Raw genomic sequence first — 26235 nt, forward strand, 5'->3', positions numbered from 1 at the left:
TTGCAGTAACCTTTTCGTCTCCCTTACGCATATCAATAGAGGCCTCAACTACAAGCCAAATCATTTGGGAGGGGAACGGCGGTGTCTCCCGGATAACCAGTCCTCCGCCTCAGCAGGGTTGGAAAAGAAAAGTGATTTGTCGCCGTCCACAACTCTCAAACGTGCTGGGTACGCCATGGAATACTTGAGGTTCAGCTCCCGAAGGTGCCTTTTAATGGAGACAAAGGTAGCACGTTTCTTCTGCAGGTCAGCGGAGAAGTCTGGATACAGAGATATGTTCGCTGAGCCTAGCGAGATGTTTTGTGCGACTCTAGCCTGCTCCAGAATGAGATCCCTGTCACGCCAGTTTAGCATGCGGGCTAGCAGGGGTCTTGGGGGTCACCAGGAGGAAGCGGTCTCTCTGGTACTTGGTGTGCCCTTATTACTGTATACGCGGATGAAAAAACAGCGTTGGGGAACACCTCCTTAAACCATCCCTCCAGGAAGGCTGCTGGATCTGGGCCTTCAGCCCGCTCTGGCATGCCGATGACGTGCACATTGTTGCGCCGTGCGCGGTTTTCAAGAATGTCACATTTTTGACGGTATAACTCCATGGATGCCTCCACTGCAGTAATCCTTGCCGGTAAGGGGTTGGTCAGATCCTCCAAGTCCGACACCCGAGCCTCGGTGAGCCGAACCCATTCACGCAGCTGGTGCACATCCTGGCGCAGTAGGCCCAAGTCCACCCTAACCTCCTCTATCTTACCTGTCAGGGAGACCTGGCACCCTGTTATGGCCGCCATAAGTTGTTGATGGGAGGTTTGCAGGGTAAATTCGGGTTCAGGCTCTGCATCAGAGTGTGGCTGCTGTGACATCTGGCTCCTGGTGCTGGCCGCACGTGTCGGTGAAGGAGCCGCGGCGCCATGTTGGGCATCCTGTCTAGCGAGCTCCGCCGCCATCTGCGCTTTGCTGGGGCTCATGATTCAGGTCTAGCACTTACTGCAGACCCAGGTGTGCTTGCCAGGTCAGAATTCGGCAAATGTAGTGTGGTCAGGATTGCTGGTGGGAGCCGGAGCTGCTCTTAGATGCGTCTGGCCATAACTGCAGTTGGCCGCCCCCCGCACGTGTGATCCTTTTGGTAAAAATAATAGTAATAAGTAGAAAGTTGCTCCTTTCCACCCACTGAGAGATACTTAGAAGAAGAGTTGTATGCTCTAGCATATAAAGCCGTTCACACAGATATCGTTGGGCACCGTGAGAGTGCGCCTACTCGTCCTAATAATATTGTAGACAATATTTAGTCACAGGATTGTAGGTGCAGGTCATGTCCAGCAGCACCTGGTGAACCAAGCAAACCCCAGAGCATGGGCTCCATACCCTTGGTTCCTGCATTCACTGCAGGTAGCTCTACAGCGTTAGATATTTTCACTGAATAGCTTCCCCAGACTGGATAGTCGTAGCCAAAGAATCCTCGCCGTTCTCTGGGGTTGTCTACTGCGCAGTGTGTATCGTAAAAGGTTATCAAACTCTTGGCTTCTATTGCCTTTTCTTTTGGACAGGCGCTGCGGCTAATAATTTAGTTTAAATTCACCCTGACACAGTTTAAGGCCTCATTCACACATACGTGGGTTTTCACGGACCACGGTCTGTGAAAGCCCGGCCTTATTGGTTGCTAGGACGCGTGTGCTTCGTGCCACGCGGCCACTGCACAGTAATACACTCGTATAGATCATACGAGTGTATTACTGTGCAGCGGCACAAAGCGCACGGCGTCATAGCAACCAACAAGGCCGGGTTTTCACGGACCGTGGTCCGTGAAAATCCACGTATGTGTGAATGGGGCCTAAATGTGAGACTTTCAAGGCTATACACTGTTTTAGCAGGGTCTTGTGAAACCACAAAGAATTTAATTTTTCAGACGCTGCCCTGCTTCGTTTTTTATTTTCTTAGAATTTTATTGTTTTGTATTTTTTATGTATTTTTTTTTTATTTATTTTTTAATACAAACTAAATGAAAATGATAGTTGCCTTTTAGAATTGTTTCACACGAGCGTGTGCAGTCTCGAAATCACACTCCGTGTGTGAGCGTGATCCTCTGCTCTGGACTTGCAGGAGCGCACAGCATTATACTGATTTATAATGCTATGTGTCTCTGCTTGACCTTCCTTTTACAGGATCATACTGACATGAAGCTGTCACTATGATCCTGTAGAAGTAAGGTCAAGAAGAGGAACATAGCATTATAAATCATGATAATGCCGTGTGCTCCTGCAAGTCCAGGCGGAGGATCACGCTCACACACACACAACGGGACGTGATTCCCGCAATGGACTCGCTCCTGTGAAACTGCGCTAAGTCTGATCCTTCATTTATTTCCCTTTCCACTCCAGGCACCGGCAGGCAGCTTGGCAGACTGCCCTTCAACCTCACATATCATGATGTTGGAACTAGATGTTCTGGAGCAGAGACATCTGAACCCTCTTGAATCGTCTCTGAGCAGGACTGTCCCTCACAGGTGGTCTGGACTACATGTTCCCTTCATCCATGAGCTCCAGATTGGTCCTGATCCTACATCAGACCCGGGTAACCTGGATCAGATAGCTCTGCATGTTAATGCGCAAGAGGTACACTGCTCACTAACAGAAATCAGCGAGGACACCAAGATTATTCCAGAACTTCTCTTTTGTGCTAGAAACAAGGACACCAGTACATCAGTAAGCAGTAACTTCTCTTATAAAGGGCTATTCCGGTTATATAACGTTATCCCCTATCCACAGAAGAATAGTGGATAAATATTAGATCAGTGGGGGTCCTACTGCTTGGACCCTCACCAATCATGAAAACAGGGGCCCATACCCCGTGGAGCACCTTGAAATGAACGGAGTGGCTTTCCATTCATTTCTATTTTCCCATAGAAACAAATGGAGCTGCAGTGCACATGCCAGTCCATCTACTCCATTCATTTTGTGGTTTGGGGCCCCCGTTCTCGTGGGCGTCCCAGCGGTAGTACCCACACTGATCTAATAGTTATCCACTATATGGAATATCCTTTTAAAGGATGTCTTTTGTAGATGCATGTGCACACATGTGCAGCTCAAAACCGGACTGTATTCCATTGTGCGCAGTTCTTTTTTCTTATATTCTTTTAGGGTGAGTTGATACACGGCAGATTTGATGCAGAAATTTCTGTGACTGCAAATCTGTTCCATAAATTAAGAATTGGGCACATGGCTTTCTATGAGCCTTTATGAATGAGAGAGCCACAGAAATGTCTGCATCAAATATGCCGTGTGTGAATTCCTTCTTATTTTATATGTTCTACTGACTTAAACAGGCTTTCCCATTACAACAGCTTATCCCCTGTTATACATGTGTGACCGCTGAGGCCCCCGCCATTCATGGGAAACTGAGCCTGTGTTTCTCCGTTTATTGCATGCATGTGCTGCTACATTCAGTCACCTCTATAGGACTGCCGGAACTAGGCGAGTACATGAGCTCGGCTATCTCCGGCAGCCCCATATTGCTAAATGGATCAGCAGTGCAGATGCGCTTCCACTGCTCCATTCAAGTGGGAGAATATGGGCCCCCATTCTTGTGATTGTCGCGTGCCCCAGTAGTTGGATCCCTGCCAATCAGACACTTATCCTCTATCCTGTTGATCGGGAATTAAGTTGTTGTAATGGGACAACAACTTGATCACGATAACAAGGGTCCCACGTCCCTCATTTCAATGGGGCGATGGTCACACGTGGGTACTGCGGTTCTGTGGGACTGAGGGAGGTAGCAGAGCTCAGTACTTTCTGATGCTTTTAGCTTTCTAAACTGATTGCTTAAACGTTGGTTGTCATTTCCTTGCTTTAGGGTGAATCTTCAAACTCGCAGGTCAGAGAAGACTTCCTTGAGATCAGCATCGCACATGACCATACCAATCAGCTCAATATGAGAGGTATAAGGTTTTTTGTGTTTTACCCAAATAGATTAGTTATAGTATGCAGATCTTAACCCCTTCAGCCACAATACCTCTACGTCATTCATGCTCAACCTGCGGCCCACTAGCTGTTGTAAAACTACATCTCCCACAATGCCCTGCTGAAGGCTCATAGCTGTAGGCTGTCCGGGCATCCTGGGAGTTGTAGTTTTGCAACAGCTGGAGGGCCCCAGGTTATGCATGCCTGCTCTACGTCATTGTGGCTGAGGGAATGCGTGGAGCGGGCTGCTGCTCTGATCCCGCTCTATACATGGCTGGTGTCTGCTCTGTAATACAGCCGGCCACAGTGACTTGGATCGGCAATGACGCTGAACCTGGCCATTTAACCCCTCAGATGCAGTGTTCATTAACAATCAAGGCCTCTGTGGAGTTATGCAGAGAGAGGGGTCACTCTGTCTTCCAGTCGGAGCACCTGCAGTGAAATCGTTGGACTCTGATCGGTTACAATGACCGAAAAAAAAAGGCTCTCATACAGAAATATAAAAAGTTATGGCTGTCTGAAAATGCAGAGGCAAAGAAATTTATTTTTATCCCCAAAAATTATACTAATTTGATATCTCTGCATTCGTATTGCGCAGAATAAGGATGCCATGTCATTTTTAGCACACAGTGAACGTCATAATATCAAAACCCTCAGAATTGTGGGTTTTATCATTTTTACCCCACAAAGATTTTCTTATTTTCCAATACTAGACATGGTAAATTAAATGGTGCCATTAAAAAAAAATACAGGTTTTTCCGCAAACAATAAAGCCTTATATGGCTACAGAAAAACTAAAATGGAACCTATCCTTAAGGAGTTGAAGCACCACTGTAATGTTAATGTGACACTTAAAATCTGGGCATCTGAAGGAGTCTAACAGGTTTAGAGGAGTTCTCAGACCTGGATAGATTCCTGGATAGTTATATTTTGGAAGAGGCATCAGGAAGAAAGTCCTGTTTGTCGGCAGCACCCTTCTAGTCCTAGCTAAGGCTACTTTCCCACGAGTCACACAAACTCCAAAGTGATAACAATAAAAACTACAGATCGTCCCGCAAAAAAATTATCCCCCACACAGCTCAGTAGAAGCGTTACTAATAATCCAACCATCTGCATCTGTTATGAACGGATCCGGTTGTATTATCTTTAACATTGCCAAGACGGATCCATCATTAACACCATTGAAAGTCAATGGGTGACGGATCCGTTTTCTATTGTGGCAGAGAAAACCGATCCGTCCCCATTGACTTGCATTGGGGGTAATGCCAGATCCGTCTTGCTCCGCATCCCAGGATGGAAAGAAAACTACATGTTGCGGTTTGCTCTCCGGTATGGGAACGCAACTAAACGGAACGGAATGCATTTTGTAGCGTTCTGTTCTGTTCAGTTTTGATTCTATTGACAATCAATGGGGACAAAACTGAAGAGGTTTTTTTTCCAGTATTGAGCCCCTATGACGGATCTCAATACCGGAAAACTAAAACGCTAGTTTGAAAGTAGCCTTATCAGAAGGACTGCAAAACAGTAACATGCTGTATATGCCCATGGTGATTAACCTTTTATAGACCTCTAATAGTTTCCATTAACTAAAGCTCTTCTGTTTTTAGTTAATACTTGTTTTTCCCATGAAATAGCAATATTTTTTTCATAGAACTGTGCATCGTGTTGTTCTGCTGTTATTCCTCTTAGAAATGTATCAATAAATTGGCAGCTTGGTCTTGGGTGTGTCCCCACACAATGTGACACCGTCCAATGCCTGTATCAGACACATCCATTTGAAAAGGCTAATGGGAGCACTCAGTTCATCTGTTTCTAGGAGGAATTACAGGAGCAGCACAATGCAGATGCATAAGAAACAATGTTCCTGCTTCTTTTATCAGGAATATACATGTTTACTGAAACAGACATGTCGGGAAAGCTGAGAGTCTTAATGAGCCCCTGCACTGGCTCATAAATGTACGGTGTAGATTTAGACCATTTTCTATGCCTAAAACAGGCGTAGAAAATGATAAATGAACTTTGCCTGCCACTGTCACGCCTCCCTTTTTTTTTTTTTTTTTTTGACCCAGAATCTATATAAATTCTAGTACTTTAGTTTTTCCCTATGGCTTTATTATAAAAACTAATAAATATCTGGTTTATACCCTGTACCTATGCCATGAAATCTGATTTCCCTTTATTCTGATTTTATCTCAAAATACTGAGATGTACATTCCCATTTCAGTACCAAGCAGACAGTATATTTACTCCCTGTAAGAGAAATTCTTCTGGTAGAGACTTCCTTCTGACTGTTTCCTATTTTACAGTCGGGTCCATAAATATTGGGACATCGACACAATTCTAATTTTTTTGGCTCTATACACCACCACAATGGATTTAAAATGAAACTAACAAGATGTGCTTTAACTGCAGACTGTCAGCTTTAATTTGAGGGTATTTACATCCAAATCAGGTGAATGGTGTAGGAATTACAACAGTTTGCATATGTGCCTCCTACTTGTTAAGGGACCAAAAGTAATGGGACCGAATAATAATCATAAATCAAACTTTCACTTTTTTAATACTTGGTTGTAAATCCTTTGCAGTCAATTACAGCCTGAAGTCTGGAATGTATAGACATCACCAGACGCTGGGTTTCATCCCTGGTGATGCTCTGCCAGGCCTCTACTGCAACTGTCTTCAGTTCCTGCTTGTTCTTGGGGCATTTTCCCTTTAGTTTTGTCTTCAGCAAGTGAAATGCATGCTCAATCGGATTCAGGTCAGGTGATGGACTTGGCCATTGCATAACATTCCACTTCTTTCCCTTAAACTCTTTGGTTGCTTTTGCAGTATGCTTTGGGTCATTGTCCATCTGCACTGTGAAGCGCTGTCCAATGAGTTCTGAAGCATTTGGCTGAATATGAGCAGATAATATTGCCCGAAACACTTCAGAATTCATCCTGCTGCTTTTGTCAGCAGTCACATCATCAATAAATACAAGAGAACGAGTTCCATTGGCAGCCATACATGCCCACGCCATGACACTACCACCACCATGCTTCACTGATGAGGTGGTATGCTTAGGATCATGAGCAGTTCCTTTCCTTCTCCATACTCTTCTCTTCCCATCACTCTGGTACAAGTTGATCTTGGTCTCATCTGTCCATAGGATGTTTTTCCAGAACTAGGAAGGCTTTTTTAGATGTCGTTTGGCAAACTCTAATCTGGCCTTCCTGTTTTTGAGGCTCACTATCAGTGAAGCAAGCAATCATTAGGCTGTATTCACTCTGGTGAAGTCTTCTCTTGATTGTTGACTTACACACATACACCTACCTCCTGGAGAGTGTTCTTGATCTGGCCAACTGTTGTGAAGGATGTTTTCTTCACCAGGGAAAGAATTCTTCGGTCATCCACCACAGTTGTTTTCCGTTGTCTTCCGGGTCGTTTGGTGTTGCTGAGCTCACCGGTGCGTTCCTTCTTTTTAAGAATGTTCCAAACAGTTGTTTTGGCCACACCTAATGTTTTTGCTATCTCTCTGATGGGTTTGTTGTGTTTTTTCAGCCTAATGATGGCTTGCTTCACTGATAGTGACAGCTCTTTGGATCTCATCTTGAGAGTTGACAGCAACAGATTCCAAATGCAAATAGCAGACTTGGAATGAACTCTGGACCTTTTATCGGCTCATTGTAATTGGGATAATGAGGGAATAACACACACCTGGCCGTGGAACAGCTGAGAAGCCAATTGTCCCATTACTTTTGGTCCCTTAACAAGTGGGAGGCACAAATGCAAACTGTTGTAATTCCTACACCGTTCACCTGATTTGGATGTAAATACCCTCAAATTAAAGCTGACAGTCTGCAGTTAAAGCACATCTTGTTCGTTTCATTTCAAATCCATTGTGGTGGTGTATAGAGCCAAAAATGTTACAATTGTGTCGATGTCCCAATATTTATGGTTCTGACTGTATATAGTGTACTTTCAATAGGAGCTGCCACCTCTCCTGACAGGTATGTTTCGGTAACTACTTGCATTCCCCATGTAATAACAATTCTGGAGCTTCTTTTATGACTCTGCAGTCGTTCCTCTGTTACTCCTACTACTACGTTTATGAATGAATCGCCACTAGGCTACAATAAAGGTCTGTCTGTCTCTCTGCATTCTTTCACTGTCGGCACCGATTGGATGGGCTGTGCTGGGTAAAACTTGCTAAACTGGTAAAACTCAGATATTTATTGCAGACTGCTGACAATTTATTAATAAACTTCTAGTAGGAATAATATATGAATTCCACATCACAGAGTCATAAGAAAAGATGCTCCAGAATTATTACATGGTGAAAGCAAGTACTTACTTAAAGAGACCTGTCAGGTAAGGGGTCGGCTCCTCTTTAAAAAGCCTGATTGTTACATTGGCAATCAGGAGCAAGGATACAAATCACACATGGAGGTTGATCTTTTCTGTTGCCCCTTATATGACACTAGAGTGCCCAATCTTGTATCCAAATGTGACATCAGGTCACACACACACCAAAGAAGCAGATGTTGTAAGACTATGGTGGGGGGTTCTGTTGGTCACCTTGGGGAAGAATAGAATAAGATGTTGTGATCACTTATCTTCATATTTTTTTCTTTTTTTTTTCTTGTTCTTGCAGATGGTCATAATGTGAGTGATCCTGGGAGGATGAATGCTAAAACTGCAGGTATGGAAGTCATGGGCACTGGGACAGTTTTACAGTCGGAGCAGAGTGAGAGCGTGGGTAATCTGGCGAATGAACCTAACGGAAATGAGCACCCAGACCTGGAGATATCTAACTCTGTCAATGTGATACCAGAAATGAGCAGTACAGCAGCTACAGTGACCCACACGTCATCAATAGAGGGGTCTCTTGGAGGATTGCTTCCCCATGAATGTACTGCATTAATGTCATCAAGTCCCCAATGCACAGCCTATAACACAGGAGATTCTGTAAAGTGCCTTGAGGTTGAACACTTGCCACATCTTCAGAGTATATCAACTCAGAGAACTTTTCAACCTGTTGATTTTCCAAAAGCCCCTACAAGTTTTCACAAAGCATCTGTTTGCAAAGAGCAGGGATTTTCCTGCATAAATGAAGTCAGGTCTGCAATTTGCCTTTTGAAACCAAATACAGCTGATGATATAAATGGACCACAAAAAAATCAGCCAGAGGATAAGGACTTAGACATGAGCATGGAGTCTGGTAAACAAGAAACTGAGACCACCTCATCCAGTGAAAAACAGAATGACATCTCTATCGCATATCCTTCCAAAACCACTTCTGCAAAGACTGAAAGCACAACACTCCAAGATAGTCAGTCTGACACCTCAAATGTTGGCTTGCAGTTATATGATAAATTTGTCATTGAAAATGATAGTACATCACCAGGGACCTTAGAAGATGATCTCTCTTTTAAACCACATCTTCCACCTTGCTTAGAAAATGTGACTAGTGCCAAAACACTTGACACTGAAGAATGTTCTTCTTCCTCTAGCATGAGTGATTGTAACACCCCTCTCAGTGATGGCGCTCCTGATTGTCAAAAATATACATGTGCCAATAAATTGGAAGATGGTTCAGATTTAAGTTCACACAGTACATTGTGTCCAGATGCACTGGCAAGCGTATGCGGGGACCCTTCATACGCAAGGTCTGCAAGAAGCTCTTCAGTAGATTGCGTTGAAACCTCTTACATTGACTGTAACCCTCATAACAGAGATACCGAGCCGGATGGGGAAACTGAAGAACAATTTACGTCTGTAGCCCCATCTGATGGCCTTGACAGAAATGTTAGGATCACAGAGACCAATTTAAATTCTTATTTTCTGCCCGTGAAGACCGAAGACAATCAATGCAGCATTGCACAGACTGACAAGTTACCTCTGTCAGACACCACTGGGAAACAGGGGCTTTGTGACAATATACTAGTGGTAGTACATGACACACCCACGTCCCTTAAAATTGCTGAAGATTCTGACCGTTTAGTTGACTCAGAAGTATCAAATTTTGAATTAAATGATTCAAACACTGTTTTTCATAAGATCCCCAACTCTGACCAGTCTATGACTCCTTCTCTTATGCAATCAAATTTACTAGTAGAAATGAAAGAAACAGTCTTGACCTCGAATTACCTGACGGTGCCTTGTCGGACCGTAGGCTACCGTACTGACGAAACGCCATCATATGCTCTTGTACCTTATATAGATATTTGGGATTCTTTCTCCAAGTGTGAAATAAATTCACTGTCATCCTTGAGGATGCCCATAAATGTTATCAACAAAACATGTCAATCCCAAGAATTTAAGAAAGATGCAGATGAATTGAAAGGCAGTGTTAAAGAAGGCACCCTCTTGGAAGAACCAGCTGATGTTTCTTTGGAAGACGTCTGTATGCTTAACGCGTTCAAGAACCCAGTAGATGGTTTGAGCCTTTATAGCGGTAAATATAAAGATGGGCCAGTTGTAGATGCTTTTAGCAAAATGGGTACACTGTTAGCACAAGAAGTTACGTGCGATGTCTCATTAAATTCATTTACATGCCATAGTATTAATATGTTTGAAAACAGAGCATCCAGTATACCCCCCACCATCAACCAGTTAGACATGTGTCGTTTTACTTCTGCTGCTTTATGTGACTCTTCTGTAGCTTTAGATGTGAATAATATGCCTGTATTCCCTCAATTAGGTGATAATAGACGTGCAAATGTGTGCTTCCTAAAAGAAAAGTGTGCGCATCACTTGTCTTTGTCCCATCAGCATCTTGATGGCTGTTCTGCTTTATCATTACCCACTTCTTCACCGATCTCAAAGGTAGCCCTGAATGAGAGTAAGAACAGCCCGAGTGAAGTGTTAGGCAGCTCACGACTGCATGTTACTGATCCATCAGTGCCGATACTGGATGGTCTAGGTAAATCTCTTGCACTAATACAAGATACAGAACTCAGTGCCACTCTTAAAGAGACTTTTAAAGCTTCAGACTCTGTACAGATTTTGGCAGCAGATATAAATGGTCCTGCACAAAGTGTGCGACCGGCTGTTTTAGGAGAGAACAGAAGCCCACTTATGCTGCATGTGGAGAAATGTTTGACACGTGTGGAAAAGCCCTCTCCGGTGAAATCCGTTGTTTCCATTAAAACTAAAGCCACACGAGTCAAGTCCCAGAGAAATGTGTTAAATGCAGAAATTAAAATTCATGAAAAGTTATTGATGGAATGCCAGTCATTAAGAGAGAGAACTGGACAATCTGCGGGTTGCCAGATGAAGATGAGAGGTACGGCTGAAAACAGGAAGCAGTATAATTTGAGACCTGCACCTCAAAGCCTTAATTGTTCTACATCACAGGAAGCAAAAAGACCAAAGATTTTTCATGGAAAGGATGTTCTACCTGTCAATTCTGGCCCGTTGACCTGTGTAGACAAGTTTTCTCAGAAGTCAGAAAGCCACCGTCTCTCTCAGCCTAGACAAGCTTGTAACAGAAAGGAACCTCCAAATTACATCAGACACAGCTCTTTGGACACCAACATCTCTGTGAAGAGGCAGCCACACAGAAAATGTAAGAGCTTCGTCACCCAAGAAACCTTACCGATAGACTTCAAGGCTCAGACCTGCAAGAGTTTCCCAATTTCAAAAACACACAATACCCATGATATTAATGTTGGCTATAGATCCTTGCCAGCAAAACATGTAGATTTAAATCTGACTTCTAAGCTTCATTATTCCAAACCGACCAAGGGAGGTGCTTTGAGGCCTACACATTTACTGAAATCCAACCAAGATCAGATGTTGCTAACCAAATTATCAAGAATTGCTAATAGACTGACTACTCCATCCAAATCGGAAACATTCTCCAACAACTTGAAAGTTATTCCTTTTCGTGGCGTGAAGATTCAGGCAAGAAAACTGCTGAATGTCTTTTCATGTGTCCGTATGAGAATGAACTTCCAGCCAGGGCAAATTTGGCAAGAAAATGTGTGCCTTACATCAAGTAGAGACCGCCTTGTTTCTCAGTCTATGAATCTTTACCCAAAAGCTTACTTTAGTGGTCTAGGTGATGCTTTTTCTTTAAACACTTGTGATAATTTAACATTCCCTGTCTCTTTTCATGTAAACGTAGATCCTAGCTGTTTGTCAGACTTTGTAAACTTCAACCCCCCAGACTTTATTTTAAGAAGTCCTCAGACTACTGCTCAGTCATCAGAACTTTCTGAATGGACACTGTCCCTTTTCCTTTCGTCCCACGTGCCAGCAGACACTGAAAATATTCACCTCCTCACACAGTGGAACCCAGAGTTTAGGTCTTTAGAATCGAGTTCAGAGTCCAGCCATACAAGAAAAGCTTTCAGAAAGTCTGGATGCTCGATGCTTGGCCTTCACACCGTACTTGCACTTTCATCTCCTGGATGTTACAGGTTGTGGACTAGGAGAAGGAATCTGGGAAGTCGAATTCCCACCGTCCAAAAACATTTTGTAACACAGTTTGCACATGGACTTAAGGGATCACAGCCACAGTTTTTAAGAGCAAAAGACCAGTTTTCCTCATTAGCATTTTCACTAGGTCGTGTTCTCTCTACTTGGAGTCAACATGGCTTGTCTACCTACTCTTCTGACTGTGCCAACACACATCCAAACTGCAGTGTATTGCTGCCAAGCCAGAGCAGCAACAGCATCAGGTAACCACCTCCTGCTTTTTTACTCATTAGGTTTTTTGTGTTTCCAGCTTTTCAGTAGGGATAGTCTTAGAATGTGTGTTAATGTGTAGGTTGTTTTTTAGCTATTCATATGTAGTTGGTTTTAACATAACATATCCTGCTCAAATTAAGAAATTATTTTAGTCAAAGCAAAAGATTAATATTTGTATAATGATTTTTGGGGCAAAATTGACAATCGCATTTACTGCGATTCTCTTTCAGTGGTAGGAGAATATTTGGCATGATGGATGTATTACATTTTAGGTGGGGTTGTCTATGAACAAAATACTCCTTATATTTTCCTTACTGATCTCGTTTTCTTTGTTTTTTGGAAAGTGTATGTAGAAGTCCAAATGCATTGGTTTGTGTTCCTCAGATGCCCCTGAACACTATTTCTCAATTGAATACATACAGGTTGGTAAAATATGCTATTTCTTTTATGTTTATTAACCATTTAGTCATTATACCACCATTTTGTGTTTTTCATTTTATTTTTGCAGTTTACCTGCTCAGAACTTCAATTTAAATCTGAAACCGAGCATATGTCTTCAAGAATATCTGGGACTTCCATTTCTTTTGTCCGCTCAACAGAAGGATGATCCGAGATCCCTCTGGTTGTCTTCTCCGTACAAGAATGATGTAGAATTGTCAAACTGTTCCTTCAGACAGGAGGAAGTCCCTAAGCATTCCTTCATTTTTTCTAGTGTGAAAAAGAGAAACTTAAATCTGCCACTTGACCCCTCTACTCAGCACAAAAATAATCTAGAACGTCCACTTGGTTTGTCTTCTCTGAAACATAATTTGAAGGCTATAGTAAACACCTCTTTACTAAAAGATCAGAACCCTACAGTTTGCTTAGACTCTCATTGTGATGGACACATTCAGAAAGATGCTGCTGTGGATCTTCCTTGCCCTGAGTCACCACCTAAGGGCCAGGCATGTCCTTTTGAGCAGAGAGAGAATATGTTCCTTCCCAGCACACAAAGTCAGAAAGAGGACCTGGGAAATGAGGTAAGCCCTCAAATGAAGTCCACATTGCTTTGAAGAACCAAACTCTCACCAGTCATTGTAGAATCATATAGAATATCGTGCTCTATGGATGTGAATAATTTACACTGCAGTTGTCCTGAGTTTTCTGTGTTTTATCTGCTCATGAAAAGTCATTTGGAATTACATCGGTGTCCGGCCCTCTTATAGTCCCTTTACACAGGCCGAGAATCGCCCAGATAATTGCTAACAAGAGTTCATAGGAATACTTGTTAGCGATGATCTGGCGGTGTAAATTGCTGCCGATTTTACCTGCTCGTTCAGCAGTTAATCACATTGATTACCTGTTCACCTGCAATGATTCTGTATGGGAATGAGCGCTGGCCTTAGCCAGTGCTCCTCCCCATACTGTGGAGGAGTTCACCGCATGTAATTGCAACAGTCTTTTTCACTGGCAAGCAGGCACTTGATGGGGAGGAATACTTCCTTCCCGACAATAGCTAAATTGTCCTGTGTAAAGGGACCTTCAGGGTACAGAATTTGGAAGCTGAGCTGCTCTGAATCTGATTGATCAGGGCCCTCATTCCAGCTCCGGATGTTAGAATTGGGGATCGACCGATTATCGGTTTTACTGATATTATCGGCCGATATTCAGTATTTTGACCGTTATCGGTATTGGCATCTATTTTGCCGATATTCCGATAACGTATGGGGAGCACAGATCGCGCTGCTGACAACGCTCTCCGTGTTCCCTCAGCAGCACAGGGGAGAAGGAAGCAGTGTCTCCTTCCCCCCTGTGATGCCGCTGCTGCCAATGAGAGGAAGGAGGACAAGAGAAGGGGAGGGGCTATGGCCGCTGCGCCACCAATGAAGAGAAATCTCTCATTAATTCATATACAGGAGGCGGGAGCTGGCTGCAGAATCACATAGCCGGCTCCCGACCTCTAGTTAACCCCTCAGGTGCCGCGGATCGCAGCTACCGCTCATAGAGGTCGGGAGCCGGCTATGTGACTCTGCAGCCAGCTCCCGCCTCCTATATATGAATAAATGAGAGATTTCTCTTCATTAATGGCGCAGTGCGCTCCCCCCAAGCCCAGCAGTATTAATCATTGGTGGCGCAGTGCGCCCCCCACCCGAGTATTAAAAACATTGGTTGCGCTGTGCGCCCGCGCCCCCCCCCCCCCCCCCCCCCTAAATTAATCATTGGTGGCAGTGGCAACAGGGTCCCCGCTCCTCTGATCGGAGCCCCAGCAGTGTAATCCTGGGGCTCCGATCGGTTAACATGGCAGCCTGTACCATGGACGCTATTGAAGCTCTGGCTGCCATGATAAGCTCCATGCTGCTGTGTGCACAAAGCACAGAGAAGCGGGGACAGTGTGAGCTCCTATTCACCCTGATAGAGATCTATCAGGGTGAATAGGACAAAGGTTCTAGTCCCTAAGGGGGCTAAAAGTTTGTAAAAAAAAAAAAAAAAATATTAAGTATAAATGAAAAAAAAACTACACGCTAACAATAAACCATATTAATTTTCAGCAGATTTGTGTAGGAATTATTTTTTTTTTCAAAAATGAAAATTCCCAGAATATCGGTATAAATTATCGGCCTGAAAGTTCACAAATTATCGGTATCAGTCCTAAAAAATCAATATCGGTCGATCCCTAGTTAGAATTGTTGGGGAACATTTTATTAAGGTATGACATTTCATACACCAGTCTTACTAAGTGCTCATTTGGCATAAGATGCACCTAATTTGGTAATATATCTGTCACATCTTTTGGTGTCCCTATGCCAACTGTGGTCTGGTGTAGATTTCAGTAAAAATTATGCCAATTTTCAGATAGCCTCCTTTGGATTATCCAGTTAAAGGATATATCCTAAATGGAAAGATCCCTTAAAAATGGGTGATGTTAATCTTAATAGTGGTTTTTGAATCTTGCGTAAATAAGTTTATGGCTTTAGAATTTAGTTGAAAGTAATATTAATGAACAATACAAAACATGCTACATCTTTATGAGAGGACTGATATGATTAGTGCAGGGGGTCCATGGGAAAGTAAGTTTCTCCTCGCTTCTCTATCAGCAGACGCAGGCTGGTTTACAATGTTGTGCCTGCTTTTTACATTTACAGCATTATATATCAACTTTACTGTTCAGCTTCTGTAAGTAGTTTGGCTTATCTGTGGTTTAAGGGGAAATTTATTATTTTATTTTACAGAAGGGATCCTTTGAAAGGAGGCCTCAACGAGTCTCTCAAATTCGAATCAGAAAAACTATTCCCAAACCAGATCCAAATCTGACGCCAATGGGTCTCCCAAAACCAAAAAGGTATCCTGTCAAATGTTTTTTATATTTTTTCAAATGCAGTTATTTTTAAAGGTGTATTGCCGTCTGAACATTTATTACATGTCTTCTGCACCTGCTTCTATCTAGAAAACACAGCCCCATCTTGCATCTGTGAATAATGACGTTGCCGTGCGTTTGCGGCTCTTTCCATTCACTTCTATGAGTATTACGAAAATAGCCGAGTAAGCTATTTTCAGAACTCAAATAGATGTGAGTGGAAAGAGCCGCACACGCACAGCCACCTCTACACAGTGAGGCAAGGCGGGGTCATGTTTGTGAGGTAGGAGCGGGTCTCACCTCTGGGACCTGCTCCTTTCAGATATTTCTGGCATCTTTCAGCTAAAATGCCTTACTTTCTTAATATTGTCTCTTAACTGAAGCATGAGGCCTTTTCTTGCTCATGTAATTGGGTAGCACAGGAGACAGGGTATAGCTGCTGATGCCTTTCCTGCCAGGCTGTACACCACCAGCAGACACTGAACTAAACAGGTCTAACTTGGCTGTCTGTGCCTTGTTCCTGGTATATGGGGGGGGGGGGGGGGGGGGGGGGGCTCTTAGACCTTCTCACCTTGACTCCTTCTTTTGGGTCCAGTGCTGGAGCTGCAAACTTTGCTTTCCCAGCCCCCTTATACTTTTCCCAGGTTTTTAAGGGGGATGGTCCTTGTGCTTCTCCCTTTTTCTGTGTTTGCTATCTTGGTTTCTGGCTGGGTTCCCTACTCTGAACAGAAAAACATTTTATTTTCCTTGCGAGTATTTTTATTTTTATATATATTATTTTTTCTGAGCAGGAGTTATATTGTAGATGGTACGCAACCTTTGCAAGCATCATGCAGCTATTCGACATCTCTCAAAGGGAATGTGTCATCAGAACGTGACCTATTGTTTAAACCACATTTTTATGTTTAACTTTTATATATTTTTTTTTAAGTATTTTCGATGATATTTACTTTTCCATGTCAATACCTATATTTAAAAAACATAAAATCCTGCAGTTTTCACACTGGCCACTAAGCCTAATAATAGGCGCCACTTCTTGGTCTGTACAGATAACTTTACAGCAGTTACCTGCTTATCTGTCATTCTAATCCTGCCTGTAATGAGATCACCTCTGTGTACAGATAAGACAGGATCCACCATTCACAATAGGCGATTGTCAGAGCTTATCTATTCCTTGTACAATGACCTCTGCACAGGTCACAGAGCATGCCTAGAAAAATAAAAAATAAATAAATGCAATCAGCACACCGCCTTTGCCAGTCCTCGGTGCACAGAAACTTAGGAAAAGCAAATCCATTGTAGAAACAAAGTAGCGGGTCCAGCCCTCAGGTCTTGGATAGAACCATAGATTTTTATTTTTATTTCAAATATCTTTAAAAAGAAAAAAGGCCAAAATGGCACACAGCAGGACATCTCACCACACCAGTTAACGCGTTTCGGACTGTGCTCAGTCCTTATTCATGACCTAAAACAAATTAATCTCTTTTGCGTTAAAAAGACTGCACTCACACAGGTGCAAATGTCATCTTTAGCATGTCAATTCATGTTGCATAGGTATAGAATTCAGCCTGCAGTCATACACTTTTATTATTCCTATCAGTATATCAGTTTGTTATTCAGGCTATAAAGCCAACACCCGTACGGTCTGAATTGGTTCCGAGAGCCGGGATCTGCAAAGCAGACACCCACATGGTCTGAACAGGCTCCAAGATGAGATACATCTTTACTGATTATTACTAGTATATCAATATATGATGTATAGGTATAGCAGTCTACATATTTTTGTTTTATTATTTCTATCAGCATACCAGTTTGACTTAGAATTAACAGTATGTTTACAACCATATGTTCTTGTTGTACTATATTTTCTCCTGGATTTGCAAGGGTTAGCTTCCACCTTTAGATTTGCCTTTAGCTTCCACCCAATACTTTACTCCCCTATCATTAGTGGATCATGTGACATTTGCACGTGTGAGTTCAGTCTTTTTAAACGCAAAAGGGATTCATTTGTTTTATGTCCTTAATAAGGACTGAGTAGAGTCCGAAACGCGCAGACTGGTGTGGGGAGATGTCCTGCTGTGTGCCATTTTGGACTTTCTTTTGAAGATATTTGAAATAAAAACTCAATGGTATTATCCAAGACCAGAGTACTGGACCCGCTACTTTGTTTCTACAATGCCTAGAAGACTCTCCCATAGAAGTCAATGAAGTCCCTTCCTGACCATTGTGTCTATGGACCATGGGGCTGCCGTGAAGCTATTTTTGTAAATGCTGTTAAGAACAGCTCAGGCAAGATGGCCGCCGCCATATAATGTTCAGGAAATTGAATAACAAAGTCTGTAGTCAGATAATAAACAGATTGAAAAAAGTATGTTTGTTGCTATCTGGTTTTAACTAGCAGATAACATTTTTGGAAAAACATTTCCTTTTAAATGGTGGAGTAATTGTGCTAATGCTAGACACTGTATCTGACATGACTAAAGGCCCTTTTACACAGGCCGAGCGTCGGTCAGATAATTACTGACAAGCGGTTGTAGGAACGCTCATTAGCGATTATCTGCCAGTGTAAAGGCCACTTACCTGATGAACGAGCTTAACACTCATTTATCAGGTAATATGATCGTTTGTGCAGACACCGAAATCATCATTTGCTGGCAGCAGATAATACCGTCTAAACACGCTCTGCTGCCGGCAAATAATGATTCCGTATGGGGACCAGCAATGCAATTAGCAATCACTCCTCCCCATACTGTGACGAGCAGGCGATTTCAGGGAAAGAATGCTTCCTTCCCAACAGCCGTCTGCTATATCTAGCAGTGTAAAGGGGCCTTTAGACAAAAAATGAACGGTGTATTGTCCTGATGATGCTAGGCTTTGTTCCTCATACTACAATGCTGTTCTTGCTAACTTTGAAACCCATTTTACTGCCTTCCAAGACAGAGTAATTGGGCTGTTGCAGAATATTCTCTTTTGCTAGACCATTACTTAGCAGGACGGCACTTAGCAGCTAGGCACCATTTTCTTTTGGACTGCTGTAGGTGCAACACTGGGTCCCAACGTAGTCAGTGCGGAGCCAATAGCCCTACCAGCCAGGCTCCAAAAAATGCCATCCATGAACCTGCCTGCTTCTTTCAGTCCGTGGAGCCGGTCTCCGCACAAACTGACCGGTGTATTGGGGCCAACCTACTTCGGTCTCATTTTCCAAGGAAATTTTTGGAAGATCTAGCAGGCTGATCCCCTCCTAGGAGGCTGCTCTTCCCCACCGGGCCCCCATGCACTGTGAGGGAGCTTGTTCATAGTATATGCAGACTCAGATGCTGTACTTATCTTTGCAGCCCAGGAGTTGCTCCGCCTTACGCTTCCCCACTACCACTTTTCACCGAGTCTTCTAGTTGACTGCAATCACCCAGACAGATAATTCACAACTTTTATGAGCTGGATCTAAGGTCTTCCCTGTTCAGAAGCTCCCCTATAGTAACCTTATGGGTCCCTCAAATAGACAAGAAGTCTACCATTTTGCTTGTGGCAAATGCTTCCACTTGGACTCCCAGTGGCTTTTTTTTATTTTTTTTCTTGAACTCCCCAACTGTAAAATGGAATACACTTTCAGCATCCCTTGCCATTCCCCTTGGGTTCATAACTTGAGCCTTGCAGCCAGCTTCCAGCTGCTCTCCTGGATATCTCCCATCTTCTTGCTCCACAAGTTGCCAAGGTTCTCTGAGACCACCAATAAGTACTATCATTTGCCCTAGAATGTACCACAATATCCAGTCCCAGTCCACTGTTCTAGCCCATATTCTACAGGAAACAAGGATTATCAAGACACAACTTCTGTGTCCCATTTCTGCTTGCCATCATGCTTTGGACCATCTCTTCCTCCATAGAGGGATGATTTTCATTACTCAAAGGAGAAGTTATTTAATAGGAATCTTCATTTCAGCATTTTTTTTTATACTCCCCAAGAGTCAGACAGACGGGGACGAGGGTGATGCTAGGGAGGCTCGTCCCCATCACCGCCTGCCGACTGGCTGCTTCCCAACCCAAGACACCCATTAAAAAAAAAAACACTGATGTTTTCACTCGGACACGAGGGCTTTTTTTTTTTTTAGGATTTGATAACCCCTTTAATAAGACCTGATATCAGACCTCAGCTCGACCCCAATCAGACCTCCGATAAGAGCCCCAATATAAAGAAGACCCCACACACACACACACACACACACACACACACACACACACACACACACACACACACACACACACACTATGCCTCAGAGCAAATAAAAAAAATATATATAATCTGCTCCAGATGCTGCGGGCTCCCAGCATCCAGCTCTTTCTCTTCTTCCTGCCATCTGCTGTGCTGTGACCCAACGTGCACAGCGTGAGGTCACAGAGCGTCCTTGCACTGTGCGCAGACACAGCAGAGCCAATGGCAGAGGACCAGGAAGCGCTGCATTCACTGCTTCCCGGTCCTCCAGTACTAATAAGCGCTTCGATAATGGAAGCATTCATTAGAAATTCTCTGCTATACTATCCACCAGTACTGTCCTCTGGTAATCAGTAATGACAGCCTGGATATGCTGAGCCTTGTAGTTCTCTGCTATACTATCCACCAGTACTGTTTTCTGGTAACCAATAATGACAGGATGGACATGCAGAGCCTTGTAGTTCTGTCATACTCTGTACCAGTACAGCCCTGTGGAAATCAATAATGACAGGCAGGACCTGTGTGTGCAGACAACCAAGTACAGGTACTAAAGTAATCTGATTCTGCTGCACCTGCCTGTGCAAATATGAGGCTGCTGGACTGCTGATAGTAGTCTGCTGCAGCCTGCCCTGCTGGGCCCCAAATTTAAATATTATCATGTATTGGGCATAGGGGCAGGCAGGCAGCAGCACAGTGCTATCAGCATTAATATTGAAATTTGTTTTCATATTCAATGTCTGTCTTTTTTCTTTAGAGGGTGTACAGTAAAAACAGAATACTGAGTAGACCTGAAGGATTAAAACACTGGGTAGATATATACCAACTCTGTAGCATGTTCTGTCTATTGTATTTGGCAACATCTATAATACATGCAGCTTTCTTGCCGCGTGTGTTGTGCAAAATGCCACAAGGGGGCCCACTGAGGCTGTGTGAACTGGCCCTAACTGTCACAGCTTCTAACAGAGAAGTTAAGGCTGGTGGCAGTTGAAAGATCGAACTGAACGTGTGCGACCTCCTCAGAGGTGGACAAACAAATAAGGAAAAGAGCAAATAGCAGGTCATGTTATACCAATATTTTATTGAATAAATAAGCGACTATACTAAATTTTTATTTACATGCAATTACAAAAGTATTCTGATCCAGGTGCTGCTTTGAAAAACGTAGAATATCTTTCTTGGGACAACCCCATTAAGTAATGCAGTAATTTAGTGGCTTACCTTGGCAAGCCTTTAAGCAATTGGGAAAAACCAGTTAGCAAAAACCCTTTGTACTCAGCTCCCCCTTTCCCATACTACAATGTTGACTCTGACACATAAAAGGAACGATATGTATAACAGGAATGTAAGGAATTTCCGTATGTGCAGTTACAAAAGGTGAAACTGGAAGGTAAAACGTGCCTGTTACGAGACGAAACGAGGGCAACTCCTGATAGTAGAGCGCTGGAAAAATATATTTGAGAGGAAAAAGGAAATGGTGGGGATTTATATTTCAGCTGTAAAAACTGCTATATACCTAGTCTATCACAAAGTACTAATGGCAAAAAAAAGTTTTGAATTTGTTAAAGACCTACAAGTACATTTTCTACATTATCAGTTGCTCAATTGGGCAACAATTATGAAATGTCATTCTTGCCCCTAGCAACCAATTGTGCACAGTTTTTATTTCTTAAAGTTCCCTTGGAAAAAATTGAAGTTGTTTTGTGATTGGTTGCTATCACAAAATAACTATCCTTTCAGATAGTATTCATAAATCTGCAAGTATTACTTGCATCTCAAGAATTCAGGGTGCAAGTTGTTTCAAAAGCCAGGGCCTGGTCCAAATAATAAAATAAAAAAACACAGTATTTACACATTTGGTCCCCGGACGCTCCAGCACCGCCTCTCAGTGGTACCAGTTGGTCTCTGTATACTTCAGTGCAGTTGAATACCAGATACCCTGTTTCCCCGAAAATAAGACAGTGTCTTATATTAATTTTTGCTCCAAAAGATGCGCTAGGTCTTATTTTCAGGGGATGTCTTATTTTTCCATGACACAGGGGGATCAGAGGGGAGAATCAAAATGACACAGGAGAATCTGAGGGAAGATTACAATTTTAGTACCCTTTCTTATCCTCCTGTGTCATTTTGATTCCCCCCTCTGATCCCCCTGTGTCATTTTAAGTGATCCCCCTCCCCTGTGCCAGCGGACAGTGGATTATTTAGTCTCTCCCCCCTCCCACCTTCACCAGACATCCCCCACCACTTTATCAGACATCCCCCCCCCCCCCCCCCCCCCCCCCCCCCCCATACCTCAGTCACCCCTGTATGTCCGTGCCGGCCAGATTCCACACTCCATTCCGATTCCTGCCCTGCGCAACTCACTCACATTTAGACAGTGAGTCAGCCAGACTCCGTCAGGGCAGAGCGAGCAGCAGGCGGCAGCTTGTCCTGGCAGTGGCGCGGGCTCTCTGATTTAAAGAGACCTCGCACCGCCTGAACAGCTCTGGCTGTGCTGCGGCCAATCAGTGAGCTCCGCGGCGGCGCCCGCCGCTACGATCGGGAGGAGTCAGATGCCTTGCAGTAACTTCTGAGACCTTATATTCCGGGGGGCCTTATTATCGGGGAGGCCTTATTTTCGGGGGGATGCCTTATATTTCAGCAAGAGGCAAAACTAGAGGTAGGTCTTATTTTCGGGGGATGTCTTATTTTCGGGGAAAGACGGTACATACATCTGTGTTCTGGCGGTGTTACTCTCCCATATTTCTGGCATTTGCCGCGGCTGATCACAATTTTATTGAAACTCGCAGCATCCTAGATCCCTGTGGTTCTGTGAGTTTTGGTCAGTTAAACTCAGTCGAACTGTGACACGCAAAAAATATAGACTGGGGAAAAAAGACCAGAACACGGACATGCGAGTCTGGCCTAACCACATGACTGCTACAGTCAATCAGTGGCTTGTGTGAATGTGCAGCACTGAGGCCACTAACTGGCTGCAGCAGTCGCATAGTTGGACAGCATGTGATCAGCTGCACAGGAAGTATACAGAGACTGGCGAGGACCATTGGCTCAGCAGAGAGGGACTATCGTAAATAGGCGAGTAGATTCCAATTATAAAGGGGTTGTGTAGTGGAGTTTCATTGGTGGCCTATCCTCAGGATAGATCATCAATATTAGATTGGTGGTGGTCCGACTATCGGCCATCCTTTTGATTAGTTGTTTGAAGTGGTCTCGGTGCTCGTACGAGCGCTCCTTCCTCCTCAGAGTAGCGACAGTGCATTGTAATTACAACTGCTCGTCCCAGTCACTTGAATGTGCAGGTTAACTTTGAAAAGGAAGTATCACAAGTGCCACAACGCCTTGAAACAGCTGATCTTCAGGGGTGCCGGGAGTCCTGAGGATAGGTAGCAGTATTAGTCCACCTCACAACTGAACTTTAAATTAATTCCTTGAATAACATGTTCACATTTCATGTTCAGTCTCTTCATTCTCTTCATCTTTTTTTACTTTGTAGGGTAAACAAGAAAGAGTTCAGCTTGGAGGATATTTACACCAACAAGAATTACAAGTCTCCACCACCAGCTCGGTATGCAACAGCATAGTGGGAATTGTTGTCAAAGTACCTTCTTCCTCAATCACCCCCTTTTTGCTTCCCTTTCTGTCGAAGTCTTAGGTCATATATGTTTAAATGGGTTAGCCCACAAACCATTATCACCTCTTCACAGGATAGGTTATATATGTATGTATAAATGAATTCTTAAAGTAAATGTATGGACAGAAGAACACAGGTTGGAAAGTCTACTATGTGAATGGAGTGTTAGGTCTCATACATGACCACTGTTCCATTCATTGTCTATAGGACTGCTGAGTATAGCTCTCTGCTTTCTTCCACTGTCCCACAGAAGTGAATGAAGTGGTGGTCACGCATGAACACTAATTCCCCATTCACACAGGACTTTGCAACCCCTGTTTGGTCAGGGTTGGACACCCAGATATCACACATTTATAATCAGACCTGTGAATAGGTGATACATGTAGGTCGTGTGCCAACGCCTTTCATTTATTTTGCCCATTCTCAATATCTCTCCATATGTATGTGATCATTATATGTCCATATTGTATGGGGACCGCACTGGTTCATGCTAGTGGTCCAAACTCACAGCCTCCAGCAATGTGATCATCTGATATAAACCGATCACAAATTGGGGCTCATTTTTGGGTAAATTTTCTTCTCAAGAATCTAAATAAAAACTGCAATATTTTCTTTCAAAGATTCACTAAAGGCTATATTGTTTGTTTCCAGCTGGCCCTTTTTCTTTCTTTATGTACATATCACATGTGATCTGTGCTTTTGTCAGTATTTTCTGTGCATTATATGCCTGTATTGGAATATTTATGTCTCCATTTTGTCTTGGACTTCTCTTTTGTGTGCAGTAGCCTTGAAACAATATTTGAAGAACCCAAAGAGAAGAATGGGGTCTTAATATCTGTCTCCCAGCAAAAGCGGAAACGTATCCTGGAGTTTAGAGACTGCACAGTCCCAAGAATCAAGCGACCAAAAGGCAAAGTGAAAGTAATGGCTAGCTGCAAGAGGGGGAGGAAAGCTGCCATGGAGGGTGTACAGCTCGATGCACTTCTGATACAGAAACTCATGGACCTAGACAGCTGTCTGATGGAGGAAGAAGCCATGGAAAGTGATTCAGCAGTTTCTAAAATGCCAAGCTGATACCAACTAGCCATCCTAATAAATGTTTAGTTTGTTCAGTTAAATTAATAGTCGTTTTCCAGCCATGCTCTGGAATTTGACATTAAGTTGGACAGGTTAGTGGATTTCTGCCACGGAAAGACTAAAGGCATTCTAAGATTTTCACAAAATATTATGGTCAGTTTTTGACCTCACCAAAGGAGCACACGATCTGAGCTTTGGCATCAGGAAATGTGCTTTAAGTTAAGGGACTTGCATGTTTGCTTGAGACGTAGATCTTTACTGATCTTTCAGATGGTCATAAAAAAACATCTAAACCCTGCACTGGAAAGTGAAGAATAGCATTAATGCACTTAAATAATATTGACTATATTTATAAATATATATATATATATTCATAGTTGTAATGAAAAGGAAAACAGATTTTAGCAAGTTCTAATCAGGTTAATAAGCTGTTGCTTGATGCAGGTTTGTTCTTCCTCCTATGTAATTAACTGCACATATGCTGCACTGTTTTTGCGCAGTGCTGGTAATTATCGGTTTTGGTTCATGATTCCTAAAGGTACTTTTTAATTTATTTTTACCATAATTCTCACAATACTGGCTTATTATGCTCCATATATCCTAGTTAATTCAAAAACGTCTTGTGCCTTGCAAGTTACTGTGATAAAACCGTGTTTGAAACTTAAGGCTTTAATCTAGATAACTGGTTTTTAATTTGATAGAAATTCCACGGCACTCCCATAAGTTGTAGTTAAAAAAAAAAATGTGTTCTTTAATCACCAATGCGACGTTTCAGTCCTCTCACTGGGACTTTTTTCAAGCAGTGATGGTTTTTAATTTAGCTCCGACCTCAGAAAATCACTTCCGTTTTGTTTTTCATACTGATTTGGCTTATATTTATATGCAGCTTTGTAGCTATGGTCCCAGTAGATTATCCAGGCTCATTCAATAGTTTACATACACACTGCAGTTTTTCTAAATCGTGGTCATGGTCAATGTGCAAACATTGCTGGCTGCTCTTGTAAGGGTTAATGGTATTTCTCAACTTCTGTGTGGTAGTGATAAGCAGCGTGTGCTCTGCTGTGTTACTTGGACCCTACGTTTCTGTGAATTACAGATAATTTTTTTTTTTGTGTGTGTTTTTAAGTTATAAAACTTTAATAAACACCAGTTCTCACAAAATGAATGTAAATGAAATGTGTTTATTGTACAGAATTGATATATCAGTGACACGTGAAAAAGGGTGGGATATATTAGGCAGAAAGGGAATAGTAAGTTTATGAAGTTGATATGTTGGAAATAGGACAAATGAACAAGTGTAAGGATCTGAGGGACTTTGACTAGGTCCAAATTGTGATGACCACACAGCTGATTCAGAGTGTCT

The 26235-nt window shown here is 42.9% G+C and overlaps 1 protein-coding gene across 1 annotated transcript; it reads left to right on the top strand.

The window, feature by feature from the left end:
* Positions 1 to 3717: 3717 nt before the first annotated feature.
* PRR14L (proline rich 14 like) lies at positions 3718 to 26029 on the top strand. The gene is made up of 10 exons (XM_040419673.1): positions 3718 to 3759; positions 3841 to 3925; positions 8581 to 9712; positions 9746 to 12613; positions 12968 to 13045; positions 13132 to 13245; positions 13336 to 13642; positions 15833 to 15942; positions 23658 to 23729; positions 24578 to 26029. The coding sequence occupies exons 1-10, from the start codon at positions 3718 to 3720 to the stop codon at positions 24867 to 24869; spliced, it is 5100 nt and encodes a 1699-aa protein (XP_040275607.1). The 3' UTR covers positions 24870 to 26029.
* Positions 26030 to 26235: the final 206 nt, after the last annotated feature.

The sequence above is a fragment of the Bufo bufo genome, chromosome 2, assembly GCF_905171765.1.
Source record: "Bufo bufo chromosome 2, aBufBuf1.1, whole genome shotgun sequence".
In the NCBI taxonomy this organism is placed as follows: domain Eukaryota; kingdom Metazoa; phylum Chordata; class Amphibia; order Anura; family Bufonidae; genus Bufo; species Bufo bufo.